The following is a 22,574-nucleotide window of genomic DNA, read 5'->3' as shown; positions in this document are numbered from 1 at the left end:
AATCCATTGGAAAATGGTTTTCATACAAGGTCCAAGTTCTGCAAATGTTTCATCTTGCAGACCCAGGCAAATGCACTAAATTGTGCTAGCCTTTGTTTGGCCAGAATATGCATTGACAATAGATGGCCTTGAAATGTTTTTCGGTCGCATTTTACTCACAGAGACGGAGCGGTTAATACTCAACTGCCGCATATGGGGTACCAGCAAGTCCTAATGCTAAGCATGAACAATTCTTGCATCCTTATTTAGATTACAGAATGGTGTGGATTTACTGCTGATTTCACTCCTGATCCTTTTTTCTTTGAGAGCACTTATCAAGGACCTTCAAAGATTCATCACGGGCGACTGCTATTGCAAACTACCTTGACAGCAAATCTTGCCTTGGTACTTACGTATTATCACAACCAGGTTGGCACTATTTGTAAGTTTGAGTAAAAAAGTATGAATAGAAAGAAAATGTACATTTATTAATTACAGATAATTTTTAATACAGTTTTTTATATAATTTTGTTTTCAAATATAAAATAGCAATTAAACCCTTCCGGTTTCGAATTTGAATAAGTTGCAGAATTATTTTTTCGGCGGAAATCTTTTGGCTATTGCTTTTAGCACTGATTGAAAACCGTATTCGCCATAACCATGTACACGTCGACTTATTTTTACTTAAAAAAACATCCCAGAATTGCACAAAAATGGCATTGCGCACACTCTTGGCTTTATCCATGTACACTGCTATTTTCTCATAAATTACAAAAATTTGCACGAAAATGCAGGAAAATTTTGTGAACCTCCACATGCTCTTTTTACAAAACTACGTATAACACGTAGGGTTGCCGTAAGCAGGGTCGCGAAATTTGGCAATTTATGCGAATTTTGGCCTGGTTGCGTTAATACGTAAGTACCCTTGCCTTATAAGAATTTTTAAGGGCTACCGTCTCAATGGTACACTGCAAAAAAAAAAAAAAAAAAGGGGGGGGACAGTTCAGTTTTATATCTCTCGTTCTACTGGGCCGATTGACAAAATTCAAATCGAGTTTTTCATGTCTCGAAAGCACGGCTTAGGATATGTATTAGATTTATATACAGCATTGTTCTAACATAGATATTTTTACACAAAATCAGACTTTTTTTTAAAATAACATACCAATTTTTCCCATATTTCGCTTCTACGATTCAAATTATGCCTGGATACAGTACAAAGTCTGTAATACGGACGTCCATTATCCGGAATGATCTATAATCCAGACCTCAAAGCCGAACTTTACTCATTAGAGGATGCGTATACATTACACATGCGCACGTTGAAAGAAATGTGTGTGTGTGTGATTATGGCAAAGCCTCGAGGGCTATCTGCCTAAGAGGAGGGATGCCTTCGTGGAGAACTTTCTAAGGGAAACTGGCTCGTATACACATTACACATGGGGAAAACCACGAAAACGCCCATGCAGCCAGCCCGTTCACAGGATTCGAACCTCGGACCGAACTACCAGTGTTCAGCGATTTTACCGCTCGGCCGCTGGTGGGCCCGTTGAAAGAAATGTTTAATAAAGTAAACAAATAAATATTAAGCTTTTCTTTTATAAAATTTGATACCCTTTAGATCATAACTGCTCTCTATTTCCTAAATTACGGTTTCATATTTTTAATTGTATAATTTCCGCATGCCATCTTACCAGATTTAAATTGATGATCTATAATCTGGAATCGCCGAAGTCCCAACGAATCCGGATTACAGACTTTGTACTGTATTAAATTTTGTAAAATTTGGTGTGAAATTTATGGAGAAATTTAAAAATTTATCTTGCGACAATTTTTTCAGTTTTTGCCAATATACTTGGCGAACTTCTCACCATGTGGCAAACAATTTTCCTTTCCCTTGCCAGAGTGGGGAGGGGGAAGGACACCTCGTTCCTTTTACATTGTGCATGAGCGGGAAAAAGTCACATCATTTTTATCTCCAAACAATTTTAGAAAAGTGTCTAAACCTCACCAGAGTCGTAGCTAGGATTTTCAGCGCTCAGGGACAACTGAAGATTTAGCGCCCCCTACTGCTTGCCAAGGATGGAAAACATTTAATTCTAAAATGTCATAACATCAATTTGGTGCCCCTTGAATTCTGCGCCTGGAACAGATGCCCCCCTCTAGCTATGCCCCTGGACCTCACATTTGATGTTATCGCTTTCAACAAATATGACAAATTAAAAAAAGCACCAATACATAAATTCACATGCATCTTCGGAATTTTTGAATAATTTTTTGCAGGTATGCTTAAAAATATGTCTACTTTACGATGGTAAAAATTTTATAGATTATAATTCGTTTGAAAAATTTATAGTTTTTTTAAATAAATCGTAAAAAATTGGCAAATTTTATTTGGAATAAACCTAAATTTTGAAATGTGAAGGAAAGAATGAAATAAGTTTAATTAAAAAAAAGAGATTAATAAATATATACCAGAGAAGCTAAAATTTTGAGATAATTTTTTAAAAACTACTTGTGCAATTCTTATAAAACTCGGTAGTTTGGCGTAATTTGATTCGTAAAATTGAAATGTAAAAAAAATTCGAATGTTATTTAAAAAAAAGTCCGATTTTTGTGTCAAAATTCCTATATTAGAACAATGCTACATATAATTAAATATCCTAAGTCGCGCCTTTGAGACATGAAAAACGCAAGTTGAATTTCATCAATCCGCCTAGTAGAACGGGAGATATAGAACACTATTTTGTTTTCGCAGTGTACACCACCTCACACTGCTGGGCTAGTGAAGGCACTGCTTTGTGCCCACTTTTGAGATGATTAGGTTATTTCGTGAAATTTTCCGACTGTCTAGCCTACTCGTTCTTCAAGCTTGAATCATTACAACTACTGGTTTTAGGGATTACCAAAAGATTTTGTCTATGGAGGTAATACATGGTGTATGCCCGAAATGAGAAAGGAATATAACGTGATGCTGCTGCAACTGACCGAGAAACCCTTCGCATTATTAGAGCACACTGTAGCACACTTTGAACATGTGAACAGAGCAAATGAAATTAATATTGAACAAATACTGTGATTTTGTTTTAAATTTTCGTTTTTTTTGTTCTTTATGCGGTTCCCCTTCTCAGCGGGGGGGGCTCGAAATTTTAACCTTTAATTTTTATTGTTTTTTTTCTCTCATCGTCCATGCCAAGTTTCAAAGAAATTGGTCTACAGGACAGACAGCACATATGTCTAAATTGTGTCTTATATGGAAAAAATTCATTTACAAATGTAATTTTTCAATAATTTTTAATGATAATTTTTTCAATCATTTTTTTTAATGATTATAAAGACTTCCTTTCATCAGTGTAGTACCATCAATGGTAATTTTGATGTTTTCCTTTCCCTCTATAATGGCAAATCGAAAAAAAAAATATATGGTAATCGACAAAGTAGTAGTTGACAAATGCTATTTTAAAGATTTCCCAACTTTTAGCAACTGGATGCTCCTTTGTATGATTACCATATAAAGTACTTGATATACAAAAGCAGAGATGCTGTTCATAACCTAATTTTTAAACAATAAAATGGGCCTTTAATTTCAGAAGTTAATACATTTATATATCAAACGTTTCAATAATATAACACTTCAATTGCAAACTAGCCGGCCACACCTATACTTTACCACGTTCTTCACAGTTACTTTTAATGAGATAAAAATTTACACATTAAACAAGTTATAACATTCTTTTTTTACTCCCTAAACAAGATCTCTACGCCCCCTGAAATAATTCAACATCTTAAAGCAATGTTTCAAATCGCATACCTTTCGGTTTACCATACCTTTTAGGGAAGAGAAAAAACCTAGAATTTTTAAAATTTATATTTTTATACATTTCTAAAAACTATATTCACGATATGCATGCTTTTTTTTAAACACTTCATACAATACATCAATAATTTTAATCTACGCCATTTTATTTCCACGTGAACAAACCACGTGTTGCCGTTTTACTTTAATATATAGTATTTTCTTAAAATAAATAAAAATGTTAGTACTATACTGTACAAAAATAGACAATTAAACTAAATTTTGAGATTTTTTTGCTATGTTTTTAAACCAAAACACATTTTACCGGTTACTCTACTACATAACGATTGGCACGATTAGGTTGACAAAAATCGTAATCGTGACATGTCGGAAACTACATGCATACCAAAATCGAAACGAAATTATAGTAAATAATTATACAAATTTGAGAGAACTAAAATAATAATAAAAGATAAGAACCTGAAAATGCGATCTCCGTACCATCGCTCTCCAGGACCACGACCAATGGCGGAAGGCGGTGCTGCCATCCAGCGTTGCCTACCAGCCCAGGGCGGTTCGAAGGGTGGATTGGGCCGGTGATTGAAATTTACGGGAAATTCGCGAAAATTTCCCTCGTGTCGCCGAACCAAGGGAGCCACTTTATCAAAAGTCATCTGAAACAAACACTAAACAGCTACGAAGCCGAAGCCAACGTAAAAAGTCTAAAGAACTATAACTATAAAATGAACAACAGGCGAGAAGAGCGGAACAGGGAATACGACCAAACCTAATCACTACCATGCAAGGTCGTTATCGTGTATCCTGCCGCCGGTTTTCAGCCAACCATGAGGCTCAGATGAGGTTAAGCGCAGGAAAAGAAGCACTTCTTTGACGTAAGTTAGCTAGCTCGTTGATCCGCGATACAAGGACACCAAGCCGGCATTTTAATAAATTTTTTATTGTCCTCCAACAATCATCTCCAGCAGTTACGTAATAAGTAAAAAATTCAGATTAGACAGGAAGATTTTCAGCACCCTAAATTTTAAGCGTTTATGCTTGCTTAGTTTATTTACGTGAAATTCAATTTTAATTATGATACGTGTTACAATCGCAAAAACAAAGTTACGAACTTTAAAGTTATTCTGCTGCATAACACTTCTTTATTTATTTGGCGCTTTAAACTGAACATGCATAAAATTTCCTTTCCTCGAATTAGGATTATCATTAATGTTTTGATATAGGAAGCCATGAAAATTGAATGCAAGAATTGCTAAAATGAGTTTAAAATTGGTTACTTCTTTCATTAGGCAACTAACTGGACGAATGTTTCACGAAAGAATAATTCAAGTTATTCTAATCTGGAAATACTCGGTTAAATATTAAATTCCAAAAGGGATTTGGGTACTTTTCCGTTTCACCGGCGCAAATCTCGCCAAGCAGAATTTATTGGCGACAACATACAGTATACACATAAAAAATATTTAAAAAATGTTAGTTCTAAGAATTCTTTTTTTGAAGGCATAAACATTTTAATATCGCTTAAAATTTTATAAAAAGCCAATAAATAAAGACAATAAATTTCTAAAAAGACATCAATTTAAGAATTTACTATGCTTTCATGGTTCAACATTCTGATTCGCCCGTTCATATCACGTGACCCCAAGCGATCTCATCTCACGTAAACTACTCTACAAAAATCTAATGCTCTCAGCAATTATCTACATTAATTTCAAGTTAAATCTAAATTTGGAAATCAAGTTTAAATGCAAGAAATATTTCAATTCGTACGAATAGCTTACTCAGAAATTATGTAAAACTGCAGTGCTTTACTTCGCTAATGCATTCTCATTAGAATTGATGAATTTAACCCTTGACTTTACCTTTTCTATATTTTCGGCTTCGGGTAAGCGCTGTGATTGCATCCTGATTGACTTAATTACCGAAAATGGCCTTAGACATAAAACTGAACTATCTGATAAAAATTCTATGTAATTATATGCCAGTATTGAAAGAAACAATCAATCTGATAAGAAAAAGCTGCGACTTGTTTTCAAAATGAGGCGTAAAAGGTTACCAGCGAAAATATTCCGTTTGGCATCGGTTGTATCATTATTGGCGACTTTATCGCTTGCGCCGGCAAAACGGAAAAGTACCGGGATTTGTCCCTGAAGGACTATTGTTTTCGTTTTGCGATTTTGCGTCGATTAACTACAAACGGTGAATCACTTTTCAAACTGTTGCCACAAAGTATTATCGCCCTGTGTTATATTTAAAGGAAGAAATTAAATAATGAAAAATCTGCATAAATGTATGTATATTTCTCGCATTGTGATACATTAACAGTACACAGAGCCATCGAATTTTGAATGACGTAATCGTCCTACGAATATGGGCATGTGGAAGACCAAATTTGGAATTTGTTTTATTATAGATTTTCTATTTTGTACTTTAACAAATTTTTGATTAACAAACTCAAGGATTTTAAAGCGAGCAATGGCAACGTTGTACAGAAAAAAAAAAAAAATATCTCCAGCGCGTGAGTCTCTATATCGGAAATCTAATGATAAACTATTTTGAACATTTTATTATATTACATATATTATTACATTTTAAAACTATTTTGCGATATTGCTGTTGAACTGGATTTTATGGTTTAAGTGCGAATAACGTGATATTTAATAAATAAATATAACACACAAAATGTTAACAAAACGCTCCTTTGGGCGTAATTTACAAATCTGAAACATTTCAGATTTTCTTTTTTTTTATGAAAATTTTTTATAACTAATTATTCCTTAGCTAAAAGAGTTCCAGTTCGAAAATTATTTTAATTCTTGATTCAATACTTCGTAAATTCTAGTTGTAAACGCAGTAGCTGTACTGTCATGTATCAAATGCAATTTTTATATCATTAATTATACAAAAGCATTTTAGCATTGTAATCGTCAATAAATTACTTATTGTAATCTGGCAACACAGTCACAATTTTTTTAATGATGGCAAATCTCTCTCTCTCCCCCCCCCCGCCTTTTTTTCCTTCCAACCCCCAAAGCGCGGTATCCCAAATGGGCTATTAATCACGAAACGGGATTTTGGGTCTTCCATTATTAACGACGAATCGCTTTTCAAATTGTTGCAACGAAATATTATCGCCCTGTATTATTTTTAAAGAAATTAAATAATGAAGAAATAAAAATACATGAATGTATATTCTCGCACTCCGGAAATGTAGACCTGGAAGCCTGAATTTTGAATTCCGAATTTTACGTTTCATATTTTGTAAAATTTTAATGAATTTTTAATTAACAAACTCAACGATTTAAAAGCGAGCAGTTGCAACACTTTACGCAATAAAACATTTTTAACTCCACTCGCGCGAGACTGTATAAAGGAAATTCTAAAGATATGCTATTTTTAACTATTTTGTGATTTTGCTATTGAAAAAGTACGAGGAATGAGATATTTAATAAATAACGTTAGTACATTAAATGTTAACAATAAAAAGACAAATTTTTTTTTTTTTTTGCAAGCCATCTCAACTAAGAAAACTGAACATTGATATAATGAACTGAAAAAAATGGAAAAAAGTATGCCAAAACATTGCTTAGGGAACTTAAAAACCATATGCTGTTTTTAATTCGATTTCTAATTTTGCTCTTGAATTACATTTGGGATAAGTGCGATGAAAATGATGAGATAAAAAAAAAAAAAAAAGGTTAGCAGGACTGACTGCAATAGCACTGGTAAGCTGTGAACACAGCGAGAACGTTAAAAACCTTAACAAATCCTTCTAGGCGATCGTTTTAAAATCTGAACCCTTTCAGACTTTTAAATAATGTAATTAGAGCCCCCTTCCCCCCCCCAAAAAAAAACACATAAATATAGAATTTATTTTTTTGTAAGTTGTGTAAAATGTAAGCTATAAATACTTTATAATAAAGATAACATGACTTAATTAAATACTTCGTCATCAACAAACACAGTAATTACACCTGTGCAGCAATTTTTTTTTTTTAAATAAAATATATCAAAGACCTTTACAAACATTTTTTATTTCTCTATATAATAAGCATCTCTGCGCGAAGTAACAACCAAACATCTTTAGAATTTGTGTTATTTTGAAATAAACATAGAAAGAAAGGTGAAAATTTAATATATTAAGGATAATCACATTTCGGCAAGTGCCCGCCGTTGGCGGCGTGGATAATTACATTTAACGTTCTATAACATCACCTGAATTAAAATAGTTATTTGAGTACGAAAAGATCGAAATCTAGATTCCTCAATGTCTACAAATAAAATTGTTCAAGCTTATATGTATTAAAAAATATACTTTAAAACATGTTGCATCTAAAATATTATTTTATTTCTTTTTTTAACTTACATTATGAAGCACTGTAAGATTACTTAAATATTAATAAAATGTATGTCATTAAATAAAAAAAATGCTTCTCTTCCACTAAACTAAATAATAATTTACGTTTAAATTGAAACTTCTTACTTAAATTAAAACAATTTATGGAGGTATGAAAAGTTTTACAAATAGCAGTTGGCAGTTTATGTAAGGAAACAAAGTACGGATTTTTTGCTTTCATATTAATAAACTTCAATCTCATATTTTATACCAAAATTTAACATTCGGTTGCTAAGAGTCAACAGAATGAAAATCTTCATTATTTATGTCTGACTGCAGTTTCTTTTCTACAGGAAAGAACAAAGGTAAACACGTGTCTTTTTAACCCTAAAAGGTTTTTACTGATTACAATTCTTCAGAGACTGTAAAAGTCTAAATAACTACGTTGCCACTCTGTAAAACCTAAAAAAAAACAATGTTTTAAATGTGACACTAAATTGATTAATGTCCAGAAAAATAATTCTTTTCACTGAATTCTTGGAAAACTTTACTGTAAGACGTGATTTTCTGGGCAAAACTAATTATAAATGATTTATTTCATAACCAACATTTTTTCACTGCATTCATTTCAAACATTTTTTTCACAAAATTATTCGTACGTCAGGAAACATTAACTCTCATTCTGCGAAATAGCGAACCTCCGAAAATGGCATTCTAATATGCTGTGTCGACTGATAACAGAGATACTGATTAGTTAGCAGAGAAGAGTTATTCAATAGGCGATGATGTTGCATTAAGGTTGCAAAAATTACAATTTCATTTAAAGAAGTACTAGTTTTTTTTTTTTTTTTTTTTTTTTAAACCACTAAAAGTAGTAGAAAGAAATATTTCGGCATGGAGAACAGACATGCTAAGATGGCTGCTTCATTTTTTATTTGTTTTTCTGTTTATTAGACCAAAGGGCCCAGAAGCTTTAACTTTAATATTCTAACTTAAAGCTCTAACTTTCAAAAGCTTTTAACTTAATATCGAGCCATATTGGTTTTACCGATTTAAGTTTTTTTGTTTAGTTAAACTAATCGAAAATAAATCTTAACAAGTGAAAAAAGAACGAAGGCCTCTATTACCACCGTGCAAAGTTCACAGTGCTTTGTGAACGATCACACGATTGCTTTGTTTGATTGTTAACGAACATACGATTGCTTCGTGAAACTGGTAACGCACGAACGGTCATGCACAAAAAAAGAAAAATATTGAAAGCTTTCAGATTTTACATTACGCCCAAAGGGGCGTTTTTTTATGTTTTGTGAGTTACCTTTATTTATTAAATATCATGTTCTTCGCACTTAAACCATAAAATTTAATTCAACAGCAATATCGCAAAATAATTTTTAAATGAGCATAAGTCTAGATTTTCCGATACACAGTCTCGCCCGCTGAAGATAAAAATGTTCCCCCCCCCGTATAGTTTCTCGCTTTGAAACCGTTGAGTTTGATAATCAAAAACTCTTTAATGTCTGACGAAATATGAAGTAGATAATAAAACAAATTCCAATTTCGAGCTTCTAGATGCCCATATTCGGTGGAGGGTTAAGTTATTCAAAATTTGATGGTTCTAGGTACCGTTTCTTTAACCACACTGCGAGAAACATACATACAACTTATGCAGATTCATCATTATTTAATTTCTTTAAATATACTACAGGACTGTAATATATGGTGGCAACAGTTTGAAAAGTGAATCAACGCAAAATGCCAAAATGAAATTAATAGCTATTTTGGGCTAATAATAATAAAATAATACTATGTTCCAAAATTCTTTTATATTCTTCATCTTGCAAAATTGCAAGTCTTCAAGGATAATAATATGAATTTATGAAACACATATGAAATTACCTGCACATTTTTTTCTTCATGTTAACATTTTTAAAATTTGAAATGAATTATCACCATAAAATCAAGTTCCTTTTAAGTTCACTTTTCCAATATCGAAATAATCCAGCACATATACAGCACACTTGCTTCTGGCAAGGAAAGGAAGTATGATGAGTAGCGGAATTATTCTGCACTTCTTTTCTAATCTTCAAAATGTTCACTACAGACGACTATTTCACAACAGCAACTTCAAACTTTAATTCCAACTCGGTTATACTTTAATTCGAAAAGCTCGTACATCTTGTAATCCTTTAAAAGTACAATCGTGATCAGGCGAAAGTTGCGTGTAAGCGAAATGTTCCCAACTCAGCAGCAACAATAAGGACTCACATGCCCTTTCCTCAGAAGAAAAGGCTTATTTGCGGTTGCTAAGCGAAACAGCATGAATGACAGCATTTTTCAAGTTCTTTGGTTAAACTTCTGGTAGCTATTTCTAATGCATATTACATTTCATTGTTTGCAGACGATCATCAACACGTCAGTATTTCACCAAGTCCTACGAAGATTCAGACCTCATGGTCATAATATTCAGACCAACGAAAATGATATTACCATGTCTGATTTTCATAAAAAGGTGTAATAAACTAAAATATGAAGTTTAAAATTTGATTCCAGCTAATTTTGTATTTTTAAAACCCAAAACAGAAAAAATACACGAAATTTTGCCGAGATCCCAGAACTGGAAAACCAGAATTTAAAACTCAAATTTGAAATAATACATGAAATTTCGAAGTTGCCGTTCACTCAGAATGCACTAACGCAATTTAGAAAACATTTCGTTTACTTGGAAGTTGCAGGGACTGATGAGAAATAAGAAAATATTCAAGCCACAGAATTATATAATGAATACAAATTTTTAGAAATATCAAAGTCGGTGATCTGCGGTTGAAATTTTAATAAAAAGCTTGTTAAAGAACTATCAAATTTTCTTTCAGTGTTTTACATTTTACACACACGCATTAAAAAAAAACGGGGGAGGGGAAGAAAAACACAAATACCTGTACACGAACAAAAAAATATTTTAGGATTGAAAAATTTTCAAAATTAATATGTATATGTAAAATGTGTCACTCAAAATTATTAACTTTAATTTGGCAACAATCTTTTTAATTTCATTATTTAAATTTGGCTCTCTCCCCTTTCTGTTCTACATTTATTTTACTAGCCGCTTACTATAAAAAAAAAAAACATGTATCATGATGAGTTTAACTAGTGCAATTTCACTGATCTAGCTTCTAATTAATAACCTGTATGTAGAATTGCGTTTCTTACTTTTAAATTGCTTACTTTATTAACCATCTTTTACGCCGGCATTTTGAAAGAACTGGCTCGAATTCACTTTACAATGCACGATTCATGTTACTGAGTTATTTATAAAATGATTCCGATGTAATATACATCAATAGTCAATTATGTTTTAATCTGATGTGTTTTTACTAATTCTAATTTTTAACACGCGCTCGATTCATATTACACAGACAAAACAGTAAATAGAGAAGGAATGCTTTTATTTCTCAAATATTTTTAAACTCGTATGAAAATAAAATTAATAATTAAAGCACATGCTATTATGTAAACAGACTTAGTAATGTACCACATACTGATGTAAAACAAAATTAAAATGCAAATATTAACCGATTAAAGACTGGTATCTTCATAAAAAGTTCTACGAATGTTACCGGTATTCAGATCAAGTGAAATTTCATACGAAAATCACTGTGGGTGACGCATGCAATTTTCACAATTTAAGCTTCATTAATTCAATAAATTTTACTTATTGCTGGAAAATATTTTCCTAAGACTAAATATTTAACCCTTTAATTACGAATTAAAAAAAATGCCGTTTTCTATCCAAGTGAACAAAATATGTCATAAATTAGGTAAATTTACCATTTGAGATTTGTTAGTCCAAAGGGCGTTTGTCCCTGAAAGGATTATTGTTTTCGCTTTGCGATTTTGCGTCGATTACTACAACCCGGAATCATTTTTCAAACTGTTGCCACAAAGCATTATCGCCCTGTGTTATATTTAAAGAAAGAAATTAAATAATGAAAAATCAGCATAAATGTCTGTATATTTCTCGCATTGTGATAAAACAACGGTACCATCGAATTTTGAATGACGTAATTCTCCTACGAATATGTTCATGTGGAAGACCAAATTTGAAATTTGGAATTTCTTTTATTAGCGATTTCCTATTTTGTAAAACTTTCCCGAATTTTTGATTAACAAACTCAAGAATTTCAAAGCGAGCCATGGCAAAGTTGTAAAAAAAAAAAAAAAAAAAAAAAAATTATCTCCAGCGCGTGAGTCTCTCTATCGAAAATTCTAAAGATATGCTCATTTTAAAACTATTTTGCGATATTGCTGTTGAACTTAATTTTATGGTTTAAGTGCGAAGAACACGATATTCAATAAATAAATATAACACACAAAATGTTAAAAATAAGCCCCTTTGGACGAAATTAAAAATCTGAAACATTTTAGATTTTCTTGACAATCGATTTTTAAGCCAAAGGCTCTGGGACACGTATGTCACAGTTGTAGTTAATGGTGGGATACATAAGTCTCACACGTAGTTATCGCCTTAGTACAAGCACACCTATTATTCTGGAACTGATTATACGAAATAAATTTTACATCGTATGGTACAGGGTAAAGCTTTCTTTGTATAACCCAACATTACACATTGGGCAACTCATATTTGTTTTTTTCTCTGTTCATTTGTGTACGACGAGCACAGCGGCATCTTGATTTTCCAACTATTGGAAGATAATCCCCAACATTCAAGTACCAGCAGTCATTTTTAAACTTTTAGTGAGTCATATATGTTCGGTTAGTAGTCAAAGGATTAAGAACCGCGAGACTTGATGATCTACTGGGAGATATGATGAAAAACCGGGAGTCTCCATTTACAGAATATGAACCGCATCGAACTACCAGTATTCAGGGATTCTTTCCGCTCAGCCGCTGGTAAGCCTTCATTAAAAACAATGACAAAAAGTTGCCTTCCATAATCGAATAACTGCGCACGGAAACGTTAATGAAAAGAAAAGAATACGAATTTTTTACTTTATTTCCATGGGAAATTAACTTTAATTAATGTTTAAGTCATTTGTGAAGGATTCTCGTGGACAGCGACTTGAAATTACACTTTCAAGTTTTATTTTCAAGTATTTCAGGTTCGAGAACAAAAATTCATCATAGAAATTAAATTTTAATTTTAACTACTTAAAACAAACGTTAACAAAAAATAAAACAAACCACACCAACAAAACAAACAAAAAAAAAGGGGAGGGCAAAACTTGAAATTTTAATTTCATTCAATAGGAAGAACTCTTTCTAGTAAAACTTCAGATCTTTAGTACATATTCTAAAAATGAAACTTAGTGTAATAGAAAGGAAGTCCTGTTAGTACAGGCTAGTAAAAACGACCTTGGAATTTTTCACAAAAACTCACCCAAGTTAAGAAAATATAAAACAAAACAATTACAGAAGTTACTGGATAAAACAAGGAGCCCTGCATTTCAAATTCTTCTTGCAGAGGTGCACTGAAACGCGAAAAATCCTTGAAAATAAATGCTGACAACCGTCAATTAGGAATCGATGAAAGTTATCTTGGAAATCTAAATTGTTTTCAAGTTTTTACTTCCAAGGAATTTACTCAACCATATAAAACCACGAATGAGATCTAGGGTTGCCACTCACTAGTTATAAGTAGTATGCACTTACACTATTATTTTGGCAACACGTCATAGACGAATACAAAATTCAGAGTAATTATTGGCATCTTCAACCCAAGTGGAATTTTTATTTTAACCAGCCCCTTCAAATAGTTATTAAAAACATAAAATGATTTTAATAAGTGTAATTTCACGTGATTAATATTAATAGTGATTAATAACTGTGTTTATTGCTTATTAATACATTAGCGGAAGTACCCGATGCCAGTTACGTTAGATTGAGAGTAATGCATTATTTTACTCATGACATCATTTGAAAATTCGTATAATAGCATATTACACGTCATAAGGAATAGGATGCGTCATTGTAATGCATAAAAAATGTCAAAGAAACAAAGTAATACTCAATAAATGTACCACAACTGACTACGTGATCATAGAATCATATGGTATATATACCCATATGACATATGGAACTTTCATTTGGGTCAGCAAAAATAAAAACAAATACATCATTATTTTGAGTAAAATTAATTATTTTGACGATATGAAACCAACATAAAAATTTCGATAGAAAAATAAACTAATTCTCTCTCATTATATCAGTGTCGCCATTTGCCACTCGGAAAAATGTGGGCGAAAATCAGCGTTTTAAGAGTTCTTATTTAATATCTCTGATTTTAGCTACTTTTTTTGGGGGGGGGGGAGTGGACGTTGACTTTTCCAGGACTCGGAAAATAATTGTAGTGACTGAGTTATTAGCGAACAAACAAACTCACAGACTTTCTTGTTTATATATATATATAGATAACAGATAGATTAAATTTGAAAGAAAAAAATAAGCGTTATTTCCGAATGGCAGCAGGCTGCAGACGATAAAAATATTTTATTTCAAGAATAAGGGCAACACGTTTCTCTCAAATCCTTGAGACTGCTGTTTAAATTTGAAAAAAACAATATCCAAGTCAATATAAATTGCTGATTTTATTCACCAAAATTTCATTAAGTACGAAAACTAAGTACCAAAATTTCTCATTTCAGAGTTCCAAAATGCAATTTAAGGCTGTGTGTACCTCACAATAGCGGCTGGATTTTGGATTTTTTCACTTTCCAACCGAACATCTGAAAGATGTCATGTACAGTATGTTTTTACGATACAGCCTTGTCCTTATTAAAAAGATTTCTTATTTTTATTTCTCAGCTAATAAGATGATATGCAGGCTATTTTTTTAGACTTCATTTAACACCTCAATTAACAACCAAAATTTCAAAAATGATTTTTAAAAACTATTTAAACATAAAAATCATAAGATTCAAAAGAAACTATAAATTGATTCCGGGGTGCAGATTTCAATTTAACACCTAGAGTAATTTTCAGCTTAAGCAGTTACTAGGCTTACTAGTTTTAGAATCAGTCCTCAGATCTTATAAAATCTTACATTTGGAATGAGCTTTTCAAAACAACGAAGCCAGACGCTGGGAGAGGAGGGGGGGTTACCATGATATTGGTTTCTCGCAATGCACGCTTATTTAATTTTTAAAAAGATTTAATTACTCAAAACGTTGGTGTGCATTTATTTCTCTGGTTTCCTTACACACGATACAAGCAATAAAATTTTCTTTAAGTGGCAATACTTTCTATTTAGTCAGAATATTAAATCCAAGGAACTAAAAAAAAAGGGGACAGTTTTCTGATTTTACATTACACCCTAAGGGGCATTTTTTTAACGTTTTGTGTGTTACCTTTATTTATTAAATACTATCATGTTCTTCGCACTTAAACCATAAAATTCAGTTCAACAGCAATATCGCAAAATAATTTTAAAATGAGCATATCTTTAGAATTTACAGTACAGTCTCACGCGTTAGACATAAAAATGTCTCTTCTTTTTTTTTTTTTTTTTTCCCGTACAGTGTTCCCATTGTTTGCTTTGAAATCGTAGAGTTTGTTAATCAAAAATTTTTTAAAGTTTTACAAAATATGAAATATATAAGTTCCAACTTCAGGCTTCCGGATACCCATAATCGGGTGGAAACGTGCGTTATTCAAAATTGGATGGCTCTAGGTTATTTAATTGCAGCAAAGCCTCGAGGGCTTTCTGCCTAAGAGTGGGAATGCCTTCGTAGAGGACTTTCTAAGGAAAACTGCCTCTTATACATGTTACACACGGGGAAAACCACGAAAACACCCATGCAGCCAGCCCGTTCGCAGGATTCGAACCTCGGACCGAATTACCAGTGTTCAGCGACTTTACCGCTCGGCCGCTTGTGGGCCTCTGGATGGCTCTAGGTACCGTCGTTTTGTCACAGTGCGAGAAGCATATATACACTTATGTAGATTCTTTATTATAATTTTTTTAATATAATATAGGGCCATAATTTCTGGTGGCAACAGTTTGAAACGTGAACCGACATTTAAAGTTTTGAATGCAAAATGCCAAAACGAAATTAATAGCCCCTTTGGTCTAAAAACACTTGCAGAGTTTGTTTTTTCTTTTAAAGATTGGAGAGGAATTCGTTTTACAAAGATTAATAATATTTACTTGCACATATGTTACGACAGCGATACTAAAAAGGAACTATAGTTTGGTTATATGATTATTACTAAGCACGCGAAGTCTATCTGCATATTGGAAGGCATGCTTTCGCGGTGTTCTTTCTAAGTGGAATTGGCTCGTATCTGCATCACACATGGGGGAAACAATGAAAACGCCCATGCAGCCATTTCATTAGCCTGGCAATCGAACCCAGGTTGAACTACCGGTGTTCAACAACTTTACGACTCGACATCTGGTGGGTGAAACTACACAACTTCTGAATTTTACAACTTGAAACACAATCCAGTGAAATTTTATGGTTTAAGTACACAGGTTACTAGGATACTAAAAATTATTCTAGCCTGAGCATTAAGATTACGAAAGAGGTTTTGAGGCCTTGCATCGATGAAGAGGAACTATAAAACGATAATTATTTACAAAAAAAAATATTAAATAAATGCGAATGCAAGCTTTGATATAATAAAGCAAAAGAATGCGAATAAATCACAAAATTAATGAAATACACGTGGTCACCCACTTGTCTACCGACCACACGGAGAAGCGGCAAATTCAAGTACCGCAGCAGGCAGCAAAAGCTGGCTATGCCACCGTCTCTTCGTTCAAAACATTAAAATGTAGTAACTTCAATAACAATCACAATGAAAAATTTAAATATATTAGGTACTCTATTCTTCTTTGATATTCCTCCATTATGAAATTCTCCTAAAATTACAATCTACACTCAATCTATACACCCGATGCATAATTACTTAACTGATGAGTTGGTTGTGTTTAGATCTTTTGAAACAAAACTAAACACAGAATTAACCAGCAGAAATGCGTTAAACTGTTCGTTTTAAAAATGTAATAGGGGGATCGGAAAGTAATGTCGCTTTCTTACATTAAATTCAAAGGAATATATTTTTTAACAAGTTTTTATTTTTAATCAATAATATAATCACCCTCGTTATCAACAACCTTTTGCCATCTAATGTGCAGATTTTCAATCCCGGACCGATCAAAATCAATTGGTTTTTGAGTAAAATATCCTCGAGAGGACATTTTGGACATCATTCAAATTTTCAAATTTTTTGCCACTACGAAAATGTTGTAGGGATTCGAATAAATGGAAATCCAATGCTGCGATATCGGCCGAGTATGGTGGGTGAGTATTTCAGTATCTCCCACCCCAATTCATTGTTTTCCAGTGTTCGTCTTGCACAGTGCGGTCTTGCATTGTCGTGTTGCAGAATGACGCCATTTCTGTTGACAATTGACATTTTTCGATTAAAGATTGGTTCACTCCATTCAATTGTTCACAATAAAGGTCTACATTAACAGTTTTTCCAGGTTTCAGCAATTCAAAATGAACAATTTCGCGAATACTCCACCAAACAACCAGAAGCGCCTTTTCGCGATTTCAACCCTTTGTAACGCCTATTAAAACTGCCTTTTAAGTTTTGGATTATCATGTAGGACTTATTTTTTTGTCTCTACTCATCAAACGATTAAAAAAACGGTTCTGTACGTTGAAGCAACACGTTGCATGTGATGGATCGGTTGGCTTTGTTCTTTTCGGACAGATTATGGGGGACTCAAACACCTGCTTTGCTTATTTTTCCATTCTGCTTTAAATGTTCTTTGGATGGTCGACCAAGGTTGGTTAAGAGTGTTTGACATGAATTTGCTTCCACTTCTGCCCTTAGCATGTTGTTGTCGACATGTGCAGAAACGACATTACCTTCCGGTCCCCCGATTATAGAACATACCGTGGTCTCGTACATAAATCACTATATCACGGGTAGATCGTGAAAGAAACGAATACAAAGACATGAAATGTAAAATACTCTAAAGCAAGAATGAAAGCATTTGGAACAACTACAACACACATTTATACTCATTTCATAATCAAAATTTTGTTTTGTTTTTGATAAAACCGAATTCTAATAAAATGAAGTAGATATGATTATTATTCGAAAAATGTGAAAAAGTCAAACACTTAAAAAAAAGCACACAATATTATTTGAAATAAAACAAGATCAACATTAACAGATCTATACTTTTGCTTAATAAAAACTTCGATGAAAGTCTTTAAAGACATAACGAAAATGTATAAAGAATCTCTATTCACATGACGTCCAAGAATCCAGATTTACCGATGGATTATGTCAGTTACAGTCCACGTTAGAGTTACGTCGAAGTTGCTGGTTATCAAAAACAAAGATTCCAGTAAATTATTGAGAAACTTAGGGAAAAATCCAGGGAATTTTTGCCATCCTTTAAAAAAAAAAAAAAAAAAAAAAATCTGCCAACTGCCAGCCACTGATAATGACGATGACATTCTGCATGACAACGAATAATGAAACCAGAAATAAGAATTTAAATTTCTTACACTAAAATGCTTTTCTACACAATGATTTCTATCAATGATATAAACAATTTGTCGTTTTGAGGTGTCTCGTTTATCTGCACCACAGCTGATACAGTGCTTATGAAACTACACGAGAGCAAAACAAACGATTTATCGTCTGTCCTTACGTTATATTTTAAAAAGTCTGACACAGCTCTATAGAAATTCATCTGAAATTTTATAGTGTCTCACAAAAGTGATGGGACACTTGTGCTTTACAAAAGGAAACTGTAATAAAATAAATTAAAAAAACATGTAAACATTTTTTGTGGGTGTGTTTCATACTTAAATTTAGTAACAATTATTACATAACATACATTTTCTCAAAATATTAAATATTAATTTAATAAAAATACAATTGTTTAAAACGGAGCAAAAAATGGCTCGCATAAGTGATGGGACACCATTAGATACTAGTATGTACTACAATAAAAATATTTTTTTTGGGGGGGGAGGCTTATTTTTACTCATAAGCAATTGGCAATAATTTATAAAATCGTCTGCAGTATATCTCTCCAGTTTGTTTTGGAATTTTTGTGTTTTTTAGCTCTGGAATGAAGTTATATTTGCTGATGAGAGTAAATTTAATATATTTGGTTCTGACGGTAGAATCTTGGTGTGGAGAAAACCCAGGGAAGAATTTCGCAAACAGAACTTGGTGCCAACAGTAAAACATGGTGGAGGAGGATTTATTGTATGGGGATGTATGTCGTCCGCTGGAGTTGGTACTCTTGTTTTTATTGACAGTATAATGGATCAGTACAAGTTTTAATTTAAATTTAAGATTGACATTTTAAATAAAAATTTGAAATCTTCAGCGCGAAAATTGAATTTTCGTAACGATTTTAAATTCTACTAGGACAATGACACCACGCGCACTGCTTTGAACGTTAGACTCTGGCTGCTATATAACTGTCCTGAAATAATAAAAACACCACCACAATCTCCAGACTTAAATCCCGTAGAGAATATTAGGCAAGAATCGGAATTAAAAATTCGCAAACATACTATTTCTTCAAAACAACAATTAAAATCGGTGCTTCAAGAAGAATGGGATAAAATCACTCCAGAAATCACAAAAAAATTAGCCGAATCAATTCCAAGAAGTTCAAAATCATGTTTTAAAAGTAAAAGGAAATCGAACAAAATAATAAAACCTTTTAAAAAGTAAAATTTTTGGATAAATATTTGATGGAAAAGTAAGTGTCCCATCACTTATGTGACCCATTTTTTGCTACATTCTAAACAATTATATTTTTATTAAATTAATATTTTAATATTTTGAGAAAATATATGTTATATAATTATTGTTACTAAATTTCAGTATGAAACACACTCACATAAAATTTTTACATGTTTTCTTAATTTAGTTTACTACAGTTTCCTTTTGTAAAGCACAAGTGTCCCATCACTTTTGTGAGACACTGTAGGTAATCTGCTACAGAAATGCTTCTCTAAAATTCACAGATTCTCTTCCAGAATTTCACAGAAAAGAATTTTACTGAAATGTTACTTTGCGAAATCAAACACAAATTGCATAAAACCTTTACAGAATAGTTTTGGGTAGAAATCTGTAAAATTTCACTTTAATCTAAGCAAATTTTTAGTTTCTAATGTGCTATAGAACAGCATTTTTATTCGTTTTTGAATCATTTTTTAATCTAAATTCTTTTTTTTAATTTCACGTTTCTTAGCTTCTAAACTCATGTAACGTTTTGTGCAATGGTTTGTACAATATTGTTTATACAGTTAAAAATTAACTGTTGTGAGAGCATAACATCAATTTAAATCGTGGAATTAGCTAAAGGATTTAATTCAGCTGTTAATTACAAAATTTTAATTCCTGAAATTAATGCTTTTAATTATTGCATAAATAGATACTCTTGATAAGAGAAATGATTTCTGAATTTTAAATTAAACTATTATTTAAAACGTACTATTTATTCATTTATTTTTTAATATTTTGTGAAATCAAAACAAATTTTGTGAAATCAAACAACATTGAAATTTTATGTTACAACTAACAAAAACATACATTTTTTGTTAGTTGTACCCGTTCCGAAACTTTTTACTCTCTCTATACTCGGTAATTTCAAAATCTAGGTTAAAAAATTCTCTGAAAAAAATTGAAATTAATTTTTTTTAATTGCAAAAGTAAAGTTTGATCACTTCTTACACTTTCAAATACTCAAACACTTCTGTAGGATGTTTTGTAGAAAATTAAAGCTTAAAATGCTTTAGAATTACAGCTCATATTTTTTAAAAAAACTGGATCCGAGAATTCTATTAGTTGATTCTATACACGTGTAAGATTCTATACTTGAAATATCTGTAAATTATGAAACTGCTTTTAGAATCTCAACACAAAGCTTTATAAAATACCTAAACATACCTCTCCATATAACTCTATCTAAAATTTTATAAAATTCTAGGTACTTACGTATTATCGCAACCAGGCCAAAATTCGCATAAATTGCCAAATTTGGCGACCCTACTTACGGCAACCCTACGTGTTATACGTAGTTTTGTAAAAAGAGCATGTGGAGATTCACAAAATTTTCCTGCATTTTCGTGCAAATTTTTGTAATTTATGAGAAAATAGCAGTGTACATGGATAAAGTCAAGAGTGTGCGCAATGCCATTTTTTTGCAATTCTGGGATGTTTTTTTAAGTAAAAATAAGTCGACGTGTACATGGTTATGGCAAATACGGTTTTCAATCAGTTCTAAAAGCAATAGCCAAAAGATTTCCGCCGAAAAAATAATTCTGCAATTTCTTGAAATTCGAAACCGGAAGGGTTTAATTGCTATTTTATATTTTAAAACAAAATAATATAAAAAACTGTATTAAAAATTATCTCTAATTAATAAATGTACATTTTCTTTCTATTCATATTTTTTTACTCAAACTTACAAATAGCGCCAACCTGGTTGCGATAATACGTAAGTACCAAATTCTATAGCTACCTGTCAATTTATAAAAAAAAAAAAATTGGGTAATGATTCTAAAGCAGTTTTAACCCCGATTTTTCTTTTTAAACAACTTTTCGTAAGGGTGGATTTGCAAAGGGTTCTAATTAACTTTCCTAATACTAAGGTTTACACTATGAATAAGAGAAGTTTGATTATGAAGCAACTAAGCACGATGTGTGGTGCCAAATGGAAAAAAAAAAAAGGAAGGTATATGAAGCATTCTTTTGAAAGAACATTCCGGACAAGTGTATCAGAAAAGTTGTACGAATGTCATCCATAATATGATGCAGCAGTGGCAATTTTCCCTACTAATCTGCAATAAAACTACAAACATTACGAAAGGATTCTGTAACTATAAACGTTTCTTTCTTAAAAATAAATGCATTCTTTAAAATTCACTCTAGTATTTGTTTACCATAGCGACACTCTAGCGCTAGATTCACTTAACAGTATTAATAATTATATGACAGTTAACTTACATAATAATTATATAACGGAAACTAAGTTAACTGTTATATAATCCAATAATTATATAACAGTTAACTTATATATTTCGTTCATATTAAAACTCATAATGCACAAAATTTATATCATTTAAAGAATAGAATTATCTAATCGTTGCCGCATGTTCTATTCAAATACTATAATAAAGCTAGAATGATGTATGAAAGAAATTAAGCAAACAAAACAAAAAAAAAAAAAAAAAAACAGTTTTTAATCAATTCAGTTCTCACTTCGCGAGAAGGCAAAAATGCATAAAAACTCAAAATATCTCTATTAAAAATTACGAAGTAAATCTTAAACACTTATTTCCTGGAAAAAATTCCAGAAAGAATTAAGCATGATTTAATTGGCAATAATAAATAAATGCGTTATCTTTGCGAAGCTAAGTTTCTCTAGATTGGCAA

At 32.0% G+C, this 22,574-nt stretch overlaps 1 protein-coding gene across 5 annotated transcripts in view; it reads right to left on the bottom strand.

Annotated features, from left to right (window-relative positions):
* The window catches only part of LOC118189604 (insulin-like growth factor 2 mRNA-binding protein 3), a 94,577-nt gene that overhangs the window by 58,874 nt on the left and 13,129 nt on the right, over positions 1 to 22,574 (bottom strand). Inside the window, exon 1 of one of the 5 annotated variants that reach the window (XM_035360234.2) lies at positions 4,256 to 4,559. The exons of 1 other annotated variant lie outside the window; for it this stretch is intronic. In XM_035360234.2, the coding sequence (XP_035216125.1) occupies positions 4,256 to 4,449 (194 nt within the window). In that variant the 5' untranslated portion in view covers positions 4,450 to 4,559. Of the gene's footprint in view, positions 1 to 3,807; positions 3,876 to 4,255; positions 4,560 to 22,574 lie in introns of those variants that run through there. 3 more of the 5 variants (XM_035360235.2, XM_035360233.2, XM_035360236.2) reach the window with 3 other exon arrangements.

This window comes from Stegodyphus dumicola, chromosome 7 (assembly GCF_044657685.1).
Source record: "Stegodyphus dumicola isolate Sdum_Otavi_A_Nest chromosome 7, ASM4465768v1".
Lineage (NCBI taxonomy): Eukaryota > Metazoa > Arthropoda > Arachnida > Araneae > Eresidae > Stegodyphus > Stegodyphus dumicola.
Note: the sequence above shows the minus strand (reverse complement) of the source record. Positions and strands in the feature narration are given on the sequence as shown.